The 15,379-nt window shown below is 43.4% G+C and overlaps 1 protein-coding gene across 2 annotated transcripts in view; it reads right to left on the bottom strand.

The window, feature by feature from the left end:
- Positions 1-11,109, bottom strand: part of ripk2 (receptor-interacting serine-threonine kinase 2) — a 64,648-nt gene extending 53,539 nt beyond the window's left edge. For both annotated transcript variants that reach the window (XM_078540707.1, XM_078540708.1), the window contains exon 1: positions 10,625-11,109. In XM_078540707.1, coding sequence (XP_078396833.1) covers positions 10,625-10,815 — 191 coding nt within the window. In that variant the 5' untranslated portion in view covers positions 10,816-11,109. The remainder of the gene's footprint in view (positions 1-10,624) is intronic.
- Positions 11,110-15,379: the final 4,270 nt, after the last annotated feature.

Below are 15,379 nucleotides of genomic sequence, written 5' to 3'. Positions count from 1 at the left end.
TAAACATTATAGAGTCTGACAACTATCCAAGATTTAGAGAGATGTCTTTTAACCCTTGGTGTACTCCAGTATCTTATACAAGAAAATAATATAACCATCAGAGCTTGTTCTATTTCTGTCTAAACACCATTCTCCCCACCTCAAGCTGGCCCTCTAAAATATTCCAGTGAAGTACCTCCTATAACCAGGAGAAGCTCTGTAGTAAACACAAGCAGGTTGCTAATCCAGACTGGCCAAAGAGCCATGAAAACTGAGAAATCATGCTAACAGCTGAAATGTACAAAGGCATATTTTTCTCTTTAAAAGGGAAGTTTGGAAAATGGCCAGTTAACTCTGATTTGTTAATCTGATAATCTGTTCATCCTGTCCATCTTTAAACAAAGAAAATTCTGAGCCCAAAATACTTATCATTGTTGCCACTGGTCTGGGCCTTGGATATATCCAAATTGACTTGAAAGTGTGGAATTGCGATCCATGTTCAAATTTTAAGAAGTGTATGTTCAGCTGCCTGAATTTCAAGATGGCGTCGCCATTCACTTAGAGGCAGAGGGATTTCCCGCAATTGCTGGTTTTGTTGGGCTCCGCAAGATGGTGATGGCACACTTCCTGAAGTACACGTTTTTTAAACAATGGCTGCCTGCCGATTTCTTTTGTTCAGCTGTTTACTTTGCCAAGGAACAATGTGGTAGAATTCTAGCTTACATTTGCCTTTTTCTTTTTCGAGCTAGGTAGTTGTGACATTGCAGAAGTATTTAATGCATTTTTCTCTTTTTTTTTCTCTGACGAGGTCAAAGGCCAATTGTTAAAACTCTGGCTTGGGGATCAGGTTTTAACAACAGGTTTCTTTCAAACGGCACTTCTCACATTGAATTATTTAAAGCTATCTCCGGGCTTGCTGCAGCCTGGAATTTTAAAAGAGTTAGCTCACGCTTGCAGGTTCCGACAACTCTGCACTCTGAAGCTGGACTTCCAAAGGAGATTCAATGGAGTCTACTGCTGCATGAAAAATCTCTGTCTTCAGCTTCCACAACATCCTCTGGAGTGTTTTTTTTTGTGGCAATTTTTCTCTCTGTTTCTTTTGGGAACTTCTTTCAGGTCAGAAAGCTTTGTTGAAGTTTTACTTAGTCTTTCAGCATTTTGGTTTGTCTCAACATTTTAGCAAGGTTCTAGGTTTTGATCCGATCGCTGCCACCATGTTGGGCAGGTGTTGATTACAGATCAGTATGTCTTAAAGAAGTCTTCATAGTCTTCTGTATGTTAACTAAGTTTTTATTAACCACTATAATTATTTACACACGTACAGTAAAGGAGGCAGGCTCGGAGCTATCTCCATGTTTAGGTCTATACATATCTCTGCTCAACACCACACTGCCCCTGCATCTTGGTCATGACTGTGTGGGTGGTACTGTGCTCAGTCCCACATTAACCCAGTATGTGCCAGATCCTTAACTACAATCATAATAACCTTAGACCCATCTCTAAATCAGTCAACTATACAAATTCTAACTGACGTTAGACGCTAAGAGCCCATGGGATCCAGGGCAATTTAGCAAACTGGATCCAAAATTGGCTTAGCGGCAGGAGGGAGAGGGTGATGTTCAAAGGTTGTTTTTGTAATTCAAATGTTGTACCGCAGGGGTCAATGCTGGGGCTCTTGCTGTTTGTACTGTACATTAATGATTTAGACATGAATATAGGAGCTATGATCAAAAAGTTTGCAGATGACACGAAAATTGGTGGTCTCGTAAATAGTGAGGAAAGGCTTAGATTACAGGACGATATAGATGGGCTGGTAAGAGCAGTGACAAAGGGAATTTAATCCTGAGAAGTATGAGGTGATGTATTTTGGGAGGACTAACATGGTAAGGGGATACACAATGAATAGTAGGACCCTAGAAAGCACAGAGGGTCAGAGGGACCTTGGTGTATATTTTTTTTTTAATTCATTCACGGGATGTGGGCTTCACTGACTGGGCCAGCATTTATTGCCCATCTCTAGCTGCCCTTGAAAAGGTGGTGGTGAGCTACCTGCTTGAACCGCTGCAGTCCGTGTAGTGTAGGTACACCCACAGTGCTGTTAGGAAGGGAGTTCCAGGATTCTGACCCTGTGCCAGTGAAGGAACGGCGATATACTTCCAAGTCAGGATGGTGAGTGACCAAGAGGGAAACTTCGAGGTGGTGATGTTCCCATCCATCTGCTGCCCTTGTCCTTCTAGGTGGTAGTGGTCGTGGATTTGGAAGATGCTGTCTAGGGAGCCTTGGTGAATTCCTGCAGTACTATCTACAAGATCATGACCACTACCACCTAGAAGGACAAGGGCAACAGATAGATGGTGTCTAGGACATTGTCTGTAAGATATGATTCCGTGAGGATGACTATGTCAGGCTGTTGCTTGACTAGTCTGTGAGACAGCTCTCTCAATTTTGGCACTGATATGGGCTTGGCACAGATGTCAGTAAGGAGGACTTTGCAGGGTCGACTGGACTGTGATTGCTGTTGTTGTTTCCGGTGCCTAGGTCGAAGCTGGATGGTTCATCCGGTTTCATTCCTTTTTTGTGTCTTTGTAGCGGTTTGTTACAACTGAGTGTCTCGCTGGGCTATTTCAGAGGGCATTTAAGAGTCAACCACATTGCTGTGGGTCAGAAGTCACATGTAGGCCAGGCCAGGTAAGGACAACAGATTTCCTTCCCTAAAGGACTTTCGTGAACCAGATGGGTTTTTACAACAATCGACAATGGTTCCATGGTCATCATTGGACTTTTCATTCCATATTTTTATTGAATTCAAATTCCACCATTCGAACCCGGGTCCCCAGAGCATTATCCTGGGTCTCTGGTTTACTAGCCAAGTGACAATACCACTACGCCATTGCCACCCCCTATGTCCATTAATGCCTGAAGGCAGCAGCACAGGTAGATAAGGTAGTTAAGAAGGCATATGGGATACTTGCCTTTATTAGCTGAGGCATACAATATAAGAGCAGGGAGGCTATGTTGGAGCTGTATAAAATGCTAGTTAGGCCACAGCTGGAGTACTGTGCGCAGTTCTGGTCGCCGTACTATAGGAAGGATGTGATTGCACTGGAGAGGGTGCAGAGGAGATTGCCTGGGCTGGAGCACTTCAGCTATGAAGAGAGACTGGATAAGCTAGGGTTGTTTTCCTTAGAGCAGAAAAGGCTGAGGGTGGACCTGATTGAGATATACAAAATGTTGAGGGGCATAGATCATTTTCCCCTTAGCAGAGGTGTCAATAATCAGGGGGCATATATTTGAGGTAAGGGGCAGGAGGTTCATAGGACATTTGAGGAAAAGTTTTTTCGCCCAGAGTGGTTAGAATCTGGAGAACACTGCCTTAGGGGGTGGTAGAGGCAGGAACCCTCACAACATTTAAGAAGTATTTAGATGAGCACTTGAAACGCCATAGCATACAGGGCTACAGGCCAAATGATGGGAAATGGGATTAGAATAGATAGGTGCTTGATGGTCGGCACAGACTCAATGGGCCGGAGGGCCTGTTTCTGTGCTGTGTAACTCTATGACCAATGCTATAGATGTTGCAAACTATTTTATCAAGAAAGATATGTCCTGGCGAATCGAATAGCTAGTGCTGTAGAGAGGCTTTAAACTAAATAGATGGGGGTAGGGTTCTGGAGAGGGGAGAAGTAGGCTTACAAAACAAAAGGATATGGCGGCATTGCAGGGCAGTTACTTAGGTAATGATACCCAGAGTGTGACAGGAAGGGACAGAGTATACAAACATTTAAAAAAAAAGTGGCAAATAGGGTCAAAGGAGGATAAAATGGTAAAAAGGCACAATTAATGGCTCTTTACGTAAATGCATGTAGTATTCAAAACAAAATAAATGAATTAACAGCACAAATACAGATTAATGATATGATCTTATAGCTATTACAGAGACATGGCTACAAGGAGATCAAAGCTGGGAACTAAATACTCAGGGGTATGAGACTTTTCGAAAGGACCGGCTGCACAGATAGGGTGGTGGGGTAGCTTTGTTAGTATGAGAAGGAGTAAGTACGATAGCAAGAAATGACCTTGGATTGGAAGATGTGGAATCCATATGGGAGGAGGTAAGGAATAACAAGGGGAAGACGACACTGGTGGGTATAATCTATAGGCCCCCTAATAGTAGCTATGCTGTCGGACAGAGAATAAATCAGGAAATAATGAGGGTATGTAAAAAAAGGCAGTATATTAATCATGGGTGAATTTAATCTCCATGTAGATTGGGAAAATCAAATTGGCAGAGGTAGCCACGAGCAAGAATTCAGAGTGTATTCGGGACAGTTTCCTAGAACAATATGTTGTGGATCTAACCAGGGATCAGGCTATTTTGGATCTGGTAATGTGAAATGAGGCAAGTTTAATAAATGATCTCAGAGTAAAAGATATCCTAGGAAACAGTGACCATAACATGGTGGAATTTAGCATTCAGTTTGAGAGTGAGAAACTTAGTTCGAAAATATCTGTGCTAAGCTTAAATAAAGGTAATGAGAAAGGAATGAGGGCAGACTTGGCTGGAGTGGACTGGGAAAGGAGTTTAGCAGTAAAGGCTATTGATGAACAACGGCAGATGTTTAAGAAAATAGTTCAATACTCACAACAAAGATATATCCCAGTGAGGGAGAAGGATTGTAGGAAGGGGGTAAACCAATCATGGTTAACCAAGGAAGTTAAGGATTGTATCAAAGTGAAAGAAAAAACATACAATGTGGCAAAGGTTAGTGGTAAGCCAGAGGATTGGGAAAATGTTAAAAGCCAACAAAAGATGACAAAAAAAAAGGGGAGAAAATAAACTTTCAGGGTAAACTAGCAAGTAATATAAAAACGGACAGTGAGAGCTTCTTTAAATATATAAAAAGGAAGAGGGAGGCCAAAGTCAATATAGGCCCCTTTGAGAATGAGGCTGGGGAAATAATAATGGGGAACCTGGAAATGGCAGACGAGTTGAATAAATACTTTGCAGTCTTCACAGAGGAAGACACTAATAGCATACCAAAAATACTAAATAATCATGGGGCAAAAGGGTGGGGTGGGGTGGGGTGGGGGGGGGGGGGGGGGGGGTGCGGATGGGAGGAAATAAATACAATAACAACCACTGGAGAAAAAGCACTAGGGAAATTAATGGGGCTAAAGGCTGATAAGTCAGCTGGACCTGATGGATTGCATCCTACGATATTAAAGGAAATAGCTGCAGAGATAGTGGATGCACTGGTAGTAATCTTCCAAGAGTACTTAAATTCTGAAAACGTCCCAGAGGATTGGAAAACTGCCAACGTAACACCCCTATTCAAAAAGAGAGGGAGACAAAAAACAGGTAACTATATGCCAGTTAGCTTAACATCTGTCATTGGGAAAATGTTGGCACCTATTATAAAGGGTGTAATAACAGAGCACTTAATCTAATCAAGCAGAGTCAGCATGGGTTCACGAAGGGGAAGTCATGCCTGACAAATTTATTAGAATTATTTGAGAAGGTAATAAGCAAGGTAGATAAAGGGAGACCAGTGGATGTAATATATTTGGATTTCCAAAAGGCGTTCGATAAGGTATCACACATAATACTTAATAAGAGCCCATGGTGTTGGGAGTAGTATATTAGCATGGACAGAGGACTGGCTAACTAATAGAAGACAGAAAGTTGGGATACGAGGGGTCATTTTCAGGAAGGCGACCTGTAACTAGTGGAGTGCCACAGGGATCAGTGCTGGGGCCTCAATTATTTACATTACATATTAATGACTTGGATGAGGGAAATAAATGTATTATCGCCAAGTTTGCAGATGACACAAAAATAGATGGAAAGGCAAGTGGTGAGGATGACACAGAGTCTACAGAGGGATATAAACAGGTTAAGTGAGTGGGCAAAAACGTGGCGGATTGAATATAATGTGGAAAAGTTGAGGTTGTGCACTTTGGCTGGAAGAATACAGGAGCTGAATGTTACTTAAATGGAGAAAGACTGCAGAAAGCTGCAGCACAGAGGGATTTGGGGGTCCTCGTGCATGAATCCCAAAATGCTAGCATACAAGTTCAGCAGGCAATAGGGAAGGCAAATGGAATGTTGGCCTTCATTTCAAAGGGAATGGAATATAAAAATAGGGATGTCTTGCTAAAACTATACAAGGCACTAGTTAGACTACACCTAGAATACTGTGAACAGTTTTGGTCCCCTTATCTAAGGAAAGATATATTGGCATTAGAGGCAGTCCAGATAAGATTCACTAGGTTGATCCTGGGGATTGAGGGATTTTCTTATGAGGAGAGGTTGAGTAGGTTGGGCCTGTACTCATTGGAGTTTAGAAGAATGAGAGGTGACCTTATTGAAACTTATAAGATTCTTAGGGAGCTTGACAGGGCAGATGGTGAGAGGTTGCTTCCTCTTGTGGGAGAGTTTAGGAACAGAGGGCATAATCTCAGACTAAAGGGGCGTCCAATTAAAATAGAGAGGAGGAGGAATTTCTTCTCTCAGAGCATAGTCAATCTGTGGAATTCTTTACCACAGAGAGCTATAGAGGCTGGGTTGTTAAGTTTGTTCAAGGCTGAAATAGACAGATTTTTAATCAGTAAGGGAATCGAAGTTTATGAGGAAAAGGCAGGAAAGTAGAGTTGAGGATTCCACCTATCACCACCTTCAACACCTCTTTGATCCTTTTGTCTGTGACATCTTTTGATTACTGCTCCTATCACTGCTTGCTTATCCCCACAATCACCCCACCCTCAACTTCTCTCTCCCCCCGCCCCCCACCTTAGACCAGCTTATATTTCACCTCTCTCCTAACTATACTCAGTTCTGCCAAAGGGTCGTGAGGACTCGAAACGTTAACTGATTTCTTCTCCACCGATGCTGCCAGACCTGCTGAGTTTTTCCAGGTAATTCTGTTTTTGTTTTGGATTTCCAGCATCCGCAGTAGCTTTTAGCTTTTTGTTTTTATCTCTGTGTTTAATTGACTGCCACCTCTCTTCAAGAAATGCCCTCTCTGAAGAAGTACGGTTCTGTTCTCCGACAGGATTTCCGCCTGTCTCTTCTGCCCTGCTCACCTTCATTGCTTTCCATTTCTCTCCTGGTGTTTGACAAGGTGTTTACTAAAACCCGCTTTCACAGCCATATCTCCTTTCTCAGTGACTGTCTCTGTCTCCGACTCACCTCACGTGGATTTCAACTGAAATTCCATCCCTCTTGTTTCGAACCCACCCAGGATTACAGGTATCTCCGGGACATAAAACGTTTCTCGGACTGCTGTTCCCGTCACATTCTGAGATCCACACTCAGTGCCATGCGCCGCCATATGAACACACTCGACCTCTCCCTCCAGCAGCACCGCCGCACCCTTTTTCAAAGCTGCGCGTGCCCCAGTTTCATTTTATTCTTCGCCTCATCCGTCGCCTCAACAAGAAACTTTTTCTCTTTCTCTCAAGTGCTAAGGAACGCAAGCTCCAACAACTCATCGACACCAACACCCATCTGGGACCCTCCACCCCTGCTTGTCCCTCCGTCCCCACCCCATCTTCCAATCCCAGCCCCAGCCGCGTATTCACTATACCCCCTGACCTTCCCCTCTCCGATGCTGAACGTTCAGTGCTCAGCAATGGACTTAGTTTCATACCCTTACGCCCTCATCTCAATGAATTTCGGGCTGGGCATGATGCTGAACTCTTCTTCCGCCGTCTTCGTCTTCGTGCTCACTTCTTTGGGCAGGAGTCCTCTCCCCGTTCAACGGATCCTTTTACCCACCTCCAATATTCTCCCTCCACCTGGACCCCTCCCTCTGGATTCTTACCTTCTCTTGATCTTTTCATTGAGAACTGTCGGCGTGACATTAGCCGTCTCAATTTCTCTGCTCCTCTCACCCATTCTAATCTGTCTCTCTCTGAACTTACTGCACTCCGTTCTCTCAGGTCCAACCCCAACATTGTCATCAAACCCGCTGACAAGGGTGGTACTGTTGTTGTCTGGCGCATTGACCTCTACCTCGTGGAGGCTGAGCGTCAACTCGCAGACACTTCCTCCTACCTCTCCCTGGACCATGACCCCACCACAGAACATCAAGCCATTGTTTCCAGGACTGTCACTGTCCTCATCTCCTCTGGAGATCTTCCTCCCACAGCTTCCAACTTGATAGTCGCCCAACCTCGGACGGCCCGCTTCTACCTCCTACCCAAAATCCAAACAGAACTGTCCTGGCAGACCGATCGTGTCAGCCTGTTCCTGCCCCACGGAACTCATTTCTCGTTATCTTGACTCCCTTCTCTCTCCCCTTGTCCAGTCCCTTCCCACCTACATCCGTGATTCCTCTGACACCTTACGTCACATCAACAATTTCCAGTTCCCTGGCTCCAACCGCTTCCTCTTCACCATGGATGTCCAATCCCTCTACACCTCCATCCCCCACCAGGATGGTCTGAGGGCCCTTAGCTTCTTCCTTGAACAGAGGCCCGAACAATCCCCATCCACCACTACCCTCCTCTGTCTGGCTGAACTTGTTCTCACACTGAACAATTTCTCCTTTAACTCGTCTCACTTCCTCCAAATAAAAGGTGTGGCTATGGGTACCCACATGAGCCCCAGCTATGCCTGTCTCTTTATGGGGTATGTGGAACATTCCTTGTTCCAGTCCTACTCCGGCCCCCTCCCACAACTCTTTCTCCGGTACATTGATGATTACTTCAGTGCTGCTTCATGCTCTCGTAGGGACCTGGAAAAATTTATTAATTTTGCTTCCAATCTCCACCCCTCCATTATTTTCACATGGTCCATCTCTGACACTTCTCTTCCCTTCCTTGACCTCTCTGTCTCAATTTCTGATGATAGACTGTCCACCAATATCCATTACAAGCCTACCGACTCCCACAGCTACCTCGACTACAGCTCCTCACACCCCGCTTCCTGTAAGGACTCCATCCCATTCTCTCAGTTCCTTCGCCTCCGTCGCATCTGTTCTGATGACGCTACCTTCAAAAACAGCTCCTCTGACATGTCCTCCTTCTTCCTTAACCGAGGTTTTCCATCCACGGTCGTTGACAGGGCCCTCAACCGTGTCCGGCCCATATCCCGCGCATCCGCCCTCACGCCTTCTCCTCCTTCCCAGAAACATGATAGGGTCCCCCTTGTCCTCACTTATCACCCCACCAGCCTCCGCATTCAAAGGATCATCCTCCGCCATTTCCGCCAACTCCAGCAGGATGCCACCACCAAACACATCTTCCCTTCATCCCCCCTGGCGGCATTGCATAGGGATCGTTCCCTCCGGGACACCCTGGCCCACTCCTCCATCACCCCCTACTCCTCAACCCCCACCTATGGCACCTCCCCATGCCCACGCAGAAGATGCAACACCTGCCCCTTCGCTTCCTCTCTCCTCACCGTCCTAAGGCCCAAACACTCCTTTCAAGTGAAGCAGCATTTCACTTGCATTTCCCCTAACTTAGTCTACTGCATTCGTTGCTCCCAATACGGTCTCCTCTACATTGGAGAGACCAAACGCAAACTGGGCGACCGCTTTGCAGAACACCTGCGGTCTGTCCGCAAGAAAGACCCAAACCTCCCTGTCGCTTGCCATTTTAACACTCCACCCTGTTCTCTTGCCCACATGTCTGTCCTTGGCTTGCTGCATTGTTCCAGTGAAGCCCAACGCAAACTGGAGGAACAGCACCTCATCTTCCGACTAAGCACTTTACAGCCTTCCGGGCTGAATATTGAATTCAACGACTTTAGATCTTAAACTCCCCCTCCCCCCATCCCCACCCCGTTTCTCCCCCCTCCCCCTTTTTTTTCCAATAATTTATATAGATTCTTCTTTTCCCACCTATTTCCATTATTTTTAAATCTAAAACCAAAACTTTGTTAGCCTTTCCATCCCACCCCCACTAGAGCTGTACCTTGAGTATCCTGCCTTCCATTCTTAATTAGCACTTTTCTTAGATAATATCACCACCTTCAACACCTCTTTGATCCTTTTGTCTGTGACATCTTTTGATTATCTTCTCCTATCACTGCTTGCTTATCCCCACAATCACCCCACCCTCAACTTCTCTCTCCCCCCGCCCCCAACCTTAGACCAGCTTATATTTCACCTTTCTCCTAACTATACTCAGTTCTGCCGAAGGGTCGTCAGGACTCGAAACGTTAACTGATTTCTTCTCCACCAATGCTGCCAGACCTGCTGAGTTTTTCCAGGTAATTCTGTTTTTGTTGAGGATTATCAGATCAACTATGATCTCACTGAATGGCAAGCAAACTCGATGGGCCGAATGGCCTACTTCTGCTCCTACGTCTTATGGTCTAACAGTTGACTAGGAATGACTGGAAATTAGTAATCAAATTCAAAATTTCAGATGCAATAATTGCAGTGGTGATTTCACATGAATGAGGTGTGGCGACTTAGACAAATCACGACATTGAAATTACTCAAGTGTTATTTTTCAGCGGCGCATGCATAACAACACGCACACCAAAGGATTAAGTGTGTGCGCAAATTCACATCCTATTTCATATAGAATCATTACCGGGTTGCAGATTCACAGATTATATAAAGTCCTTCAGAAATCTCAATTATTTGAATAGCACCACCTCCTCTCCTCTCCCAATGCATCAATACCATACCCTTCACCCATTGGAGAGTCGAACTGTAGACATTTGACTGCCACTGTCATCCTCCAGTCGCTGTGTTGCGCTCTGAACACTACGCCATAGCCTCCTTTGCTGATATAATGCAGATCCACCAACTTCTGATAGGGAACCACATCCAGGATGGATGATATACTCGAGAAATTGCTCCCCCTCGAACACTCCATAACTGTCGATACGCACTCAGACTCTCCTCCTCCTCTGTCACTGCAACCTGTGCCTCCAGCGTTTGCTCATTGCTTAAGGACCGGTCCAGCTCTAAGGTTAACTGTACATTTTCACAAGTTAACGCTCCTCCTACATAACTCAACGGACGAGTTCCCACTGGGCTAAAATCCTCAACCCACTTTCGCCTTGGGATTCGGCCGAATGTTATCAAAGGTGTTAATGATTCGGCAGCGAAGGAGCTGCTCTCTGATCACTTCCTCCGAGGAATTCCCCAAACTCAGGGCTCTTCCGCTCTTCGGGATCAGTCACTGCGCAACCTGAAACCGACCGAAACCACGCCTTTTACTGGAATCCGAAAATCTGGTGCGCGCAGCTCTCACTCATATTTCTGGGAGAACCACTTTAAGAAAATTAGATATTATGTAGCTTTTATGCTCGCTATTTATTCGAATGTACTTGGCGTTCCCACAGTCATGGGAAACTTATTCTTTAGCTAGAAATGACTAAATGTCGCTTTCAATTTGAATCACAATAGTAAAAAAAAAGTTTAGGCTAACGAATAAGTGATGAATGCCATATCTGAATAATTCGTGCTATTTCACTTAAAATGATTGTCAGACTCTTCTCAATTGTTACTAAATTGGACAAGTGGTCTCTGAAATGTGTAATTGATAGGTCAGATACAACTATATGCATAAAAAGCAAAATGCCTGTTTGTTTGTTGACAAACTCTTCCGAAGTCCTTTGGTCAACCTCAACCAAATTTGGTGGCATGATACATTGGACCAAGTGGCATGTTGTAGGGGAGTTTGGGGAGCTTTGATCTCCTAGCAGAGAATCCTGCGGCCCAGCCTACACTGTGCCCCCACTGACACCATAACTAAGACATGCTTTAACCAATCTTAATCATACATTCCAAGAAAGAAAACAATGAATTTATGTCATAAATCCCCAACTTTCTTTCATATTTGCTTTTTTCTTATTTTATTTGTCTCATGTAAGTTATGTTCTGTGACACTACAGAATCGTAGTTCTGTTCTGTTAGTTATGTTCTGTCACTACACATTATTAGTTGGTAAGGGAAAGCAACAGGCAGCACACAGAGCCAGGGAAGATGAAGACTCTAGAGCAAAAAGGCAGGAATTAGAGAAAGGGAAGATGAAGAGGAGAGAGTAAGAAGACAAGATGTTGATAGAGAGCAACAGAATGCAAGAAGAACCAGTGCTGCAAGTAGCAGACCAAGATTCTTAAGGAGGCTTTAATCTATGATCCTCATCACAATTATGAATCAGACCCAGAAAATGATATTGGCAGTAGATCAGAGGTTTGTGAACGTTAAAGTGGAAAAAGGAACCACCTTCAATGTGTTGCATAAATGGTAAAGTATGATTGCCACCCTTAAGTGAGCCACACAACCCACTGTATGTTCTTATGGGAACAACAGAAAAATCAAAACACTCCTTGAGAATCATCAGGAAATATAACAGCTGAGTAGGATCACCAAGGAATCTCTTTATTTTGGCTCAAGACGGGAGGCATTCTAACGTGGTCTATCATGAAATATGAAGTAGCAGTGGGTGACCATTTTGAAGAAAGTGACCATAATATAGTTAAATTTAATATAATTATGGAAAAGAATAAAGATAGAATAGGATTAAAAGTTCTAAATTGGGGAAGGAAACATTTTACAAAACTGAGAGGTGATCTGACTGGTTACAGCTACTTGAAGGGAAATCAGTGACACCAGTGGGAAGCATTCAAAAGCAAGATTCTACAGGCACAGTGTATCCACAAAGAAAAAGGGCAGTACTGCCAAATCTAGAGCCCCCTAGTTATCTGGAAGTATACAATGTAAAATAAAGCAGAAAAAGTAAGCTTATGACAGTCGCAAAAAACGTAATACCGTAGAAAGCCGAGAAGACTATAGAAAATACAGAGGTGAAATAAAAAAGGTAATTAGGAAAGCAAAGAGAGGATATGGACAGATTTTTAATCAGCAAGGGAATCAAGGGTTATGGGGAAAAGGCAGGAAAGTGGAGTTGAGGATTATCAGATCAGCCATGATTTCATTGAATGGCAGAGCAGACTTGATGGGCCGAATGGCCTACTTCTGCTCCTACTTCTTATGGTCTTTTATGAAAAATATTGGCAGGTAAAATCAAAGAAAACTCTAAGATGTTTTACTAGTACATTAAGAGCAAGAGAATAACTAAGGAAAGGGTAGGGCAAATCAGAGATGTACATGGTAACTTGTGCTCTGATGCTGAAGATGTGGACAGGGTTGTCAATCAGTATTTTGTCTCTGTTTTCATTAAGGAGAGGAATGAAGCAGATATTCTAGTTAAAGAGAAAGAGTGCAATATATTAGATACAATTAGCAAAGTGAGAGAAGGACTGGCATCGTTGAAGGTGTATAAGTCACCAGGGCCGGATGGATTATATCCCAGGCTGTTAAAGGAAGCCAGTGAGGAAATAGCAGATGCCCTGGGGATCATTTTTCAATCCTCACTAGATACAAATGAACCACTAGAGGATTGCAGGTCTGAGAATGTTGTACCATTATTTAAAAAGGGTGTGAGGGACAGATCAAATAATTATAGGCTGGTGAGTCTGACTTCTGTGGTGGGCAAATTATTAGAATCAATTCTGAGAGACAGGATAAACTGTCACTTAGAAAGGAATGGATTAATCAGGGATAGTCAGCATGGTTTTGTTAGGGGAAGATTCTGTCTTACTACCTTAATCAAATTTTTTGAGGAAGCAGCAAGGAGGATTGATGAGGGTAGTGCAGTCGATGTGGTCTACATGGATTTTAGTAAGGCATTTGACAAGATCCCACATGACAGAATGGTCAGAAAAGTAAAAGCCCATGGGATACAGGGGCATGTGGCGAGTTGGATTCAAAATGGGCTCAGTGACATGAAACAAAGGGTACTGGTTGATGCATGTTTTTGCGAATGGAAAACAGTTTCCAGTGGCGTTCTACAGGGCTTAGTGTTGGGTCTCTTGCTGTTTGTTGTATATATTAATGATTTGGACTTAATGTGGCTGGCATGATTGGGAAAATTGTGGATGATGCAAAAAATGGCCGTGTTGTTAATAGTGAAAAGGATAGCTGTTGTCTCCGGAATGATGGTTTGGTTGAGTGGGCATGTTAGAATGTGGCAGGTGATGCCAAATCCACAAGGGAAATGTTGCCACGCTATCACAATGGTTTTGCAATTTGTATTTATTATGAGAATATTTGTGCGCTGAATTCAGAAGTAATGAGTCTAATACACCTTTAGAGATTTTAAGAACAAAATTAAAACATTTATTAACAAAAGGAAAGATTTCGAGCACATATGTAAGATTAAAGTGACTAAAACAATAACAAATCCCTAATTAACCTGACTCCCAACTACACACCTCCTTTAAGACAACAGTCCAAAATAAATTTTAAATTTAAATAGCAAGCCAGCTAGTTTACCACAGCACCCACTCAACAGTGGAATTCCAAAAGCTTTCCTCCACCTTTGGTTACTGGACACAGCAGGCTTCTTCAAAAGCGGTTGGAGGCTTCCCCAAGGCTGTTTTACATGATTGTCTTAGATTTTACGTGCCCCCTCCAAACATCACCTTCCTTCCTTCTTTATATATGTTTCTTTCTCTTTAATCTGTAAATTCCATTCTCCCATATGTCTTTGGAAATGTACTTCTCATCTTGTCAATAAATGAAAAATAACCACACTGCTTGGCCTTGTTTACGTTGTTAGTTGCAAGCACCCTATCCCTTTGAAACCTAAACAACTCCATCACTTATCTAAAAATGGCAAATTTCCTTCACACCCTACATTGTAAAACATCATGTATGTGTACTCATTAGCATTTAAAATGCCTTTTACACCTAACTTCTTTTGATAATTGTAAGCTTGCAGTCTATCTGACTCCAATTCAATTAAATCACAGACAGAACTATACACACTCACACTCATAAACCTACTTTACAATAAACCACAATAACATTATGAAAAATATTATAACTTTGTGACAGGCAGAAAAGTTTCAGATAGAACTCAATCCAGAGAAGTACGATGTAATGCATTTGGGGAGGGCAAACCAAGCTGGGGAATACACAATAAATGGGAGGATATTGAGAGGGGTAGAAGAAGGGAGAGACCTTGGTGTGCATGTCCAGAGGTCTCTGAAGGTGGCAGGACAGGTGGATAAGGTGGTAATGAAAGCAAATGGAATGCTTTCCTTTATAGGACAAGATATTAAATACAAAAGCAGGGATGTAATGATGTAACTGTATAAAATGCTGGTTAGGCCACAGCTGGAATTTTGCGTACAGTTCTGACCACCACATTACAGGAAGGACATAATTGGTCTGAAGAGATCACAGAGGAGGTTTACTAGAATGTTGCCCGTGCTTGAAAATTGCAGCTATGAGGAAAGATTGGATAGACTGGAGTTGTTTTGCTTGGAACTGAGGAGGCTGAGGGTGACATGATTGAGGTGTACAAGATGATGAGGGTCTTGATAGAATAGACAGGGATGCCTTAACAGAGTGGTCAATTACCA

This window comes from Cetorhinus maximus, chromosome 4 (assembly GCF_964194155.1).
Source record: "Cetorhinus maximus chromosome 4, sCetMax3.hap1.1, whole genome shotgun sequence".
Classification (NCBI taxonomy): Eukaryota; Metazoa; Chordata; class Chondrichthyes; order Lamniformes; family Cetorhinidae; genus Cetorhinus; species Cetorhinus maximus.
Note: the sequence above shows the minus strand (reverse complement) of the source record. Positions and strands in the feature narration are given on the sequence as shown.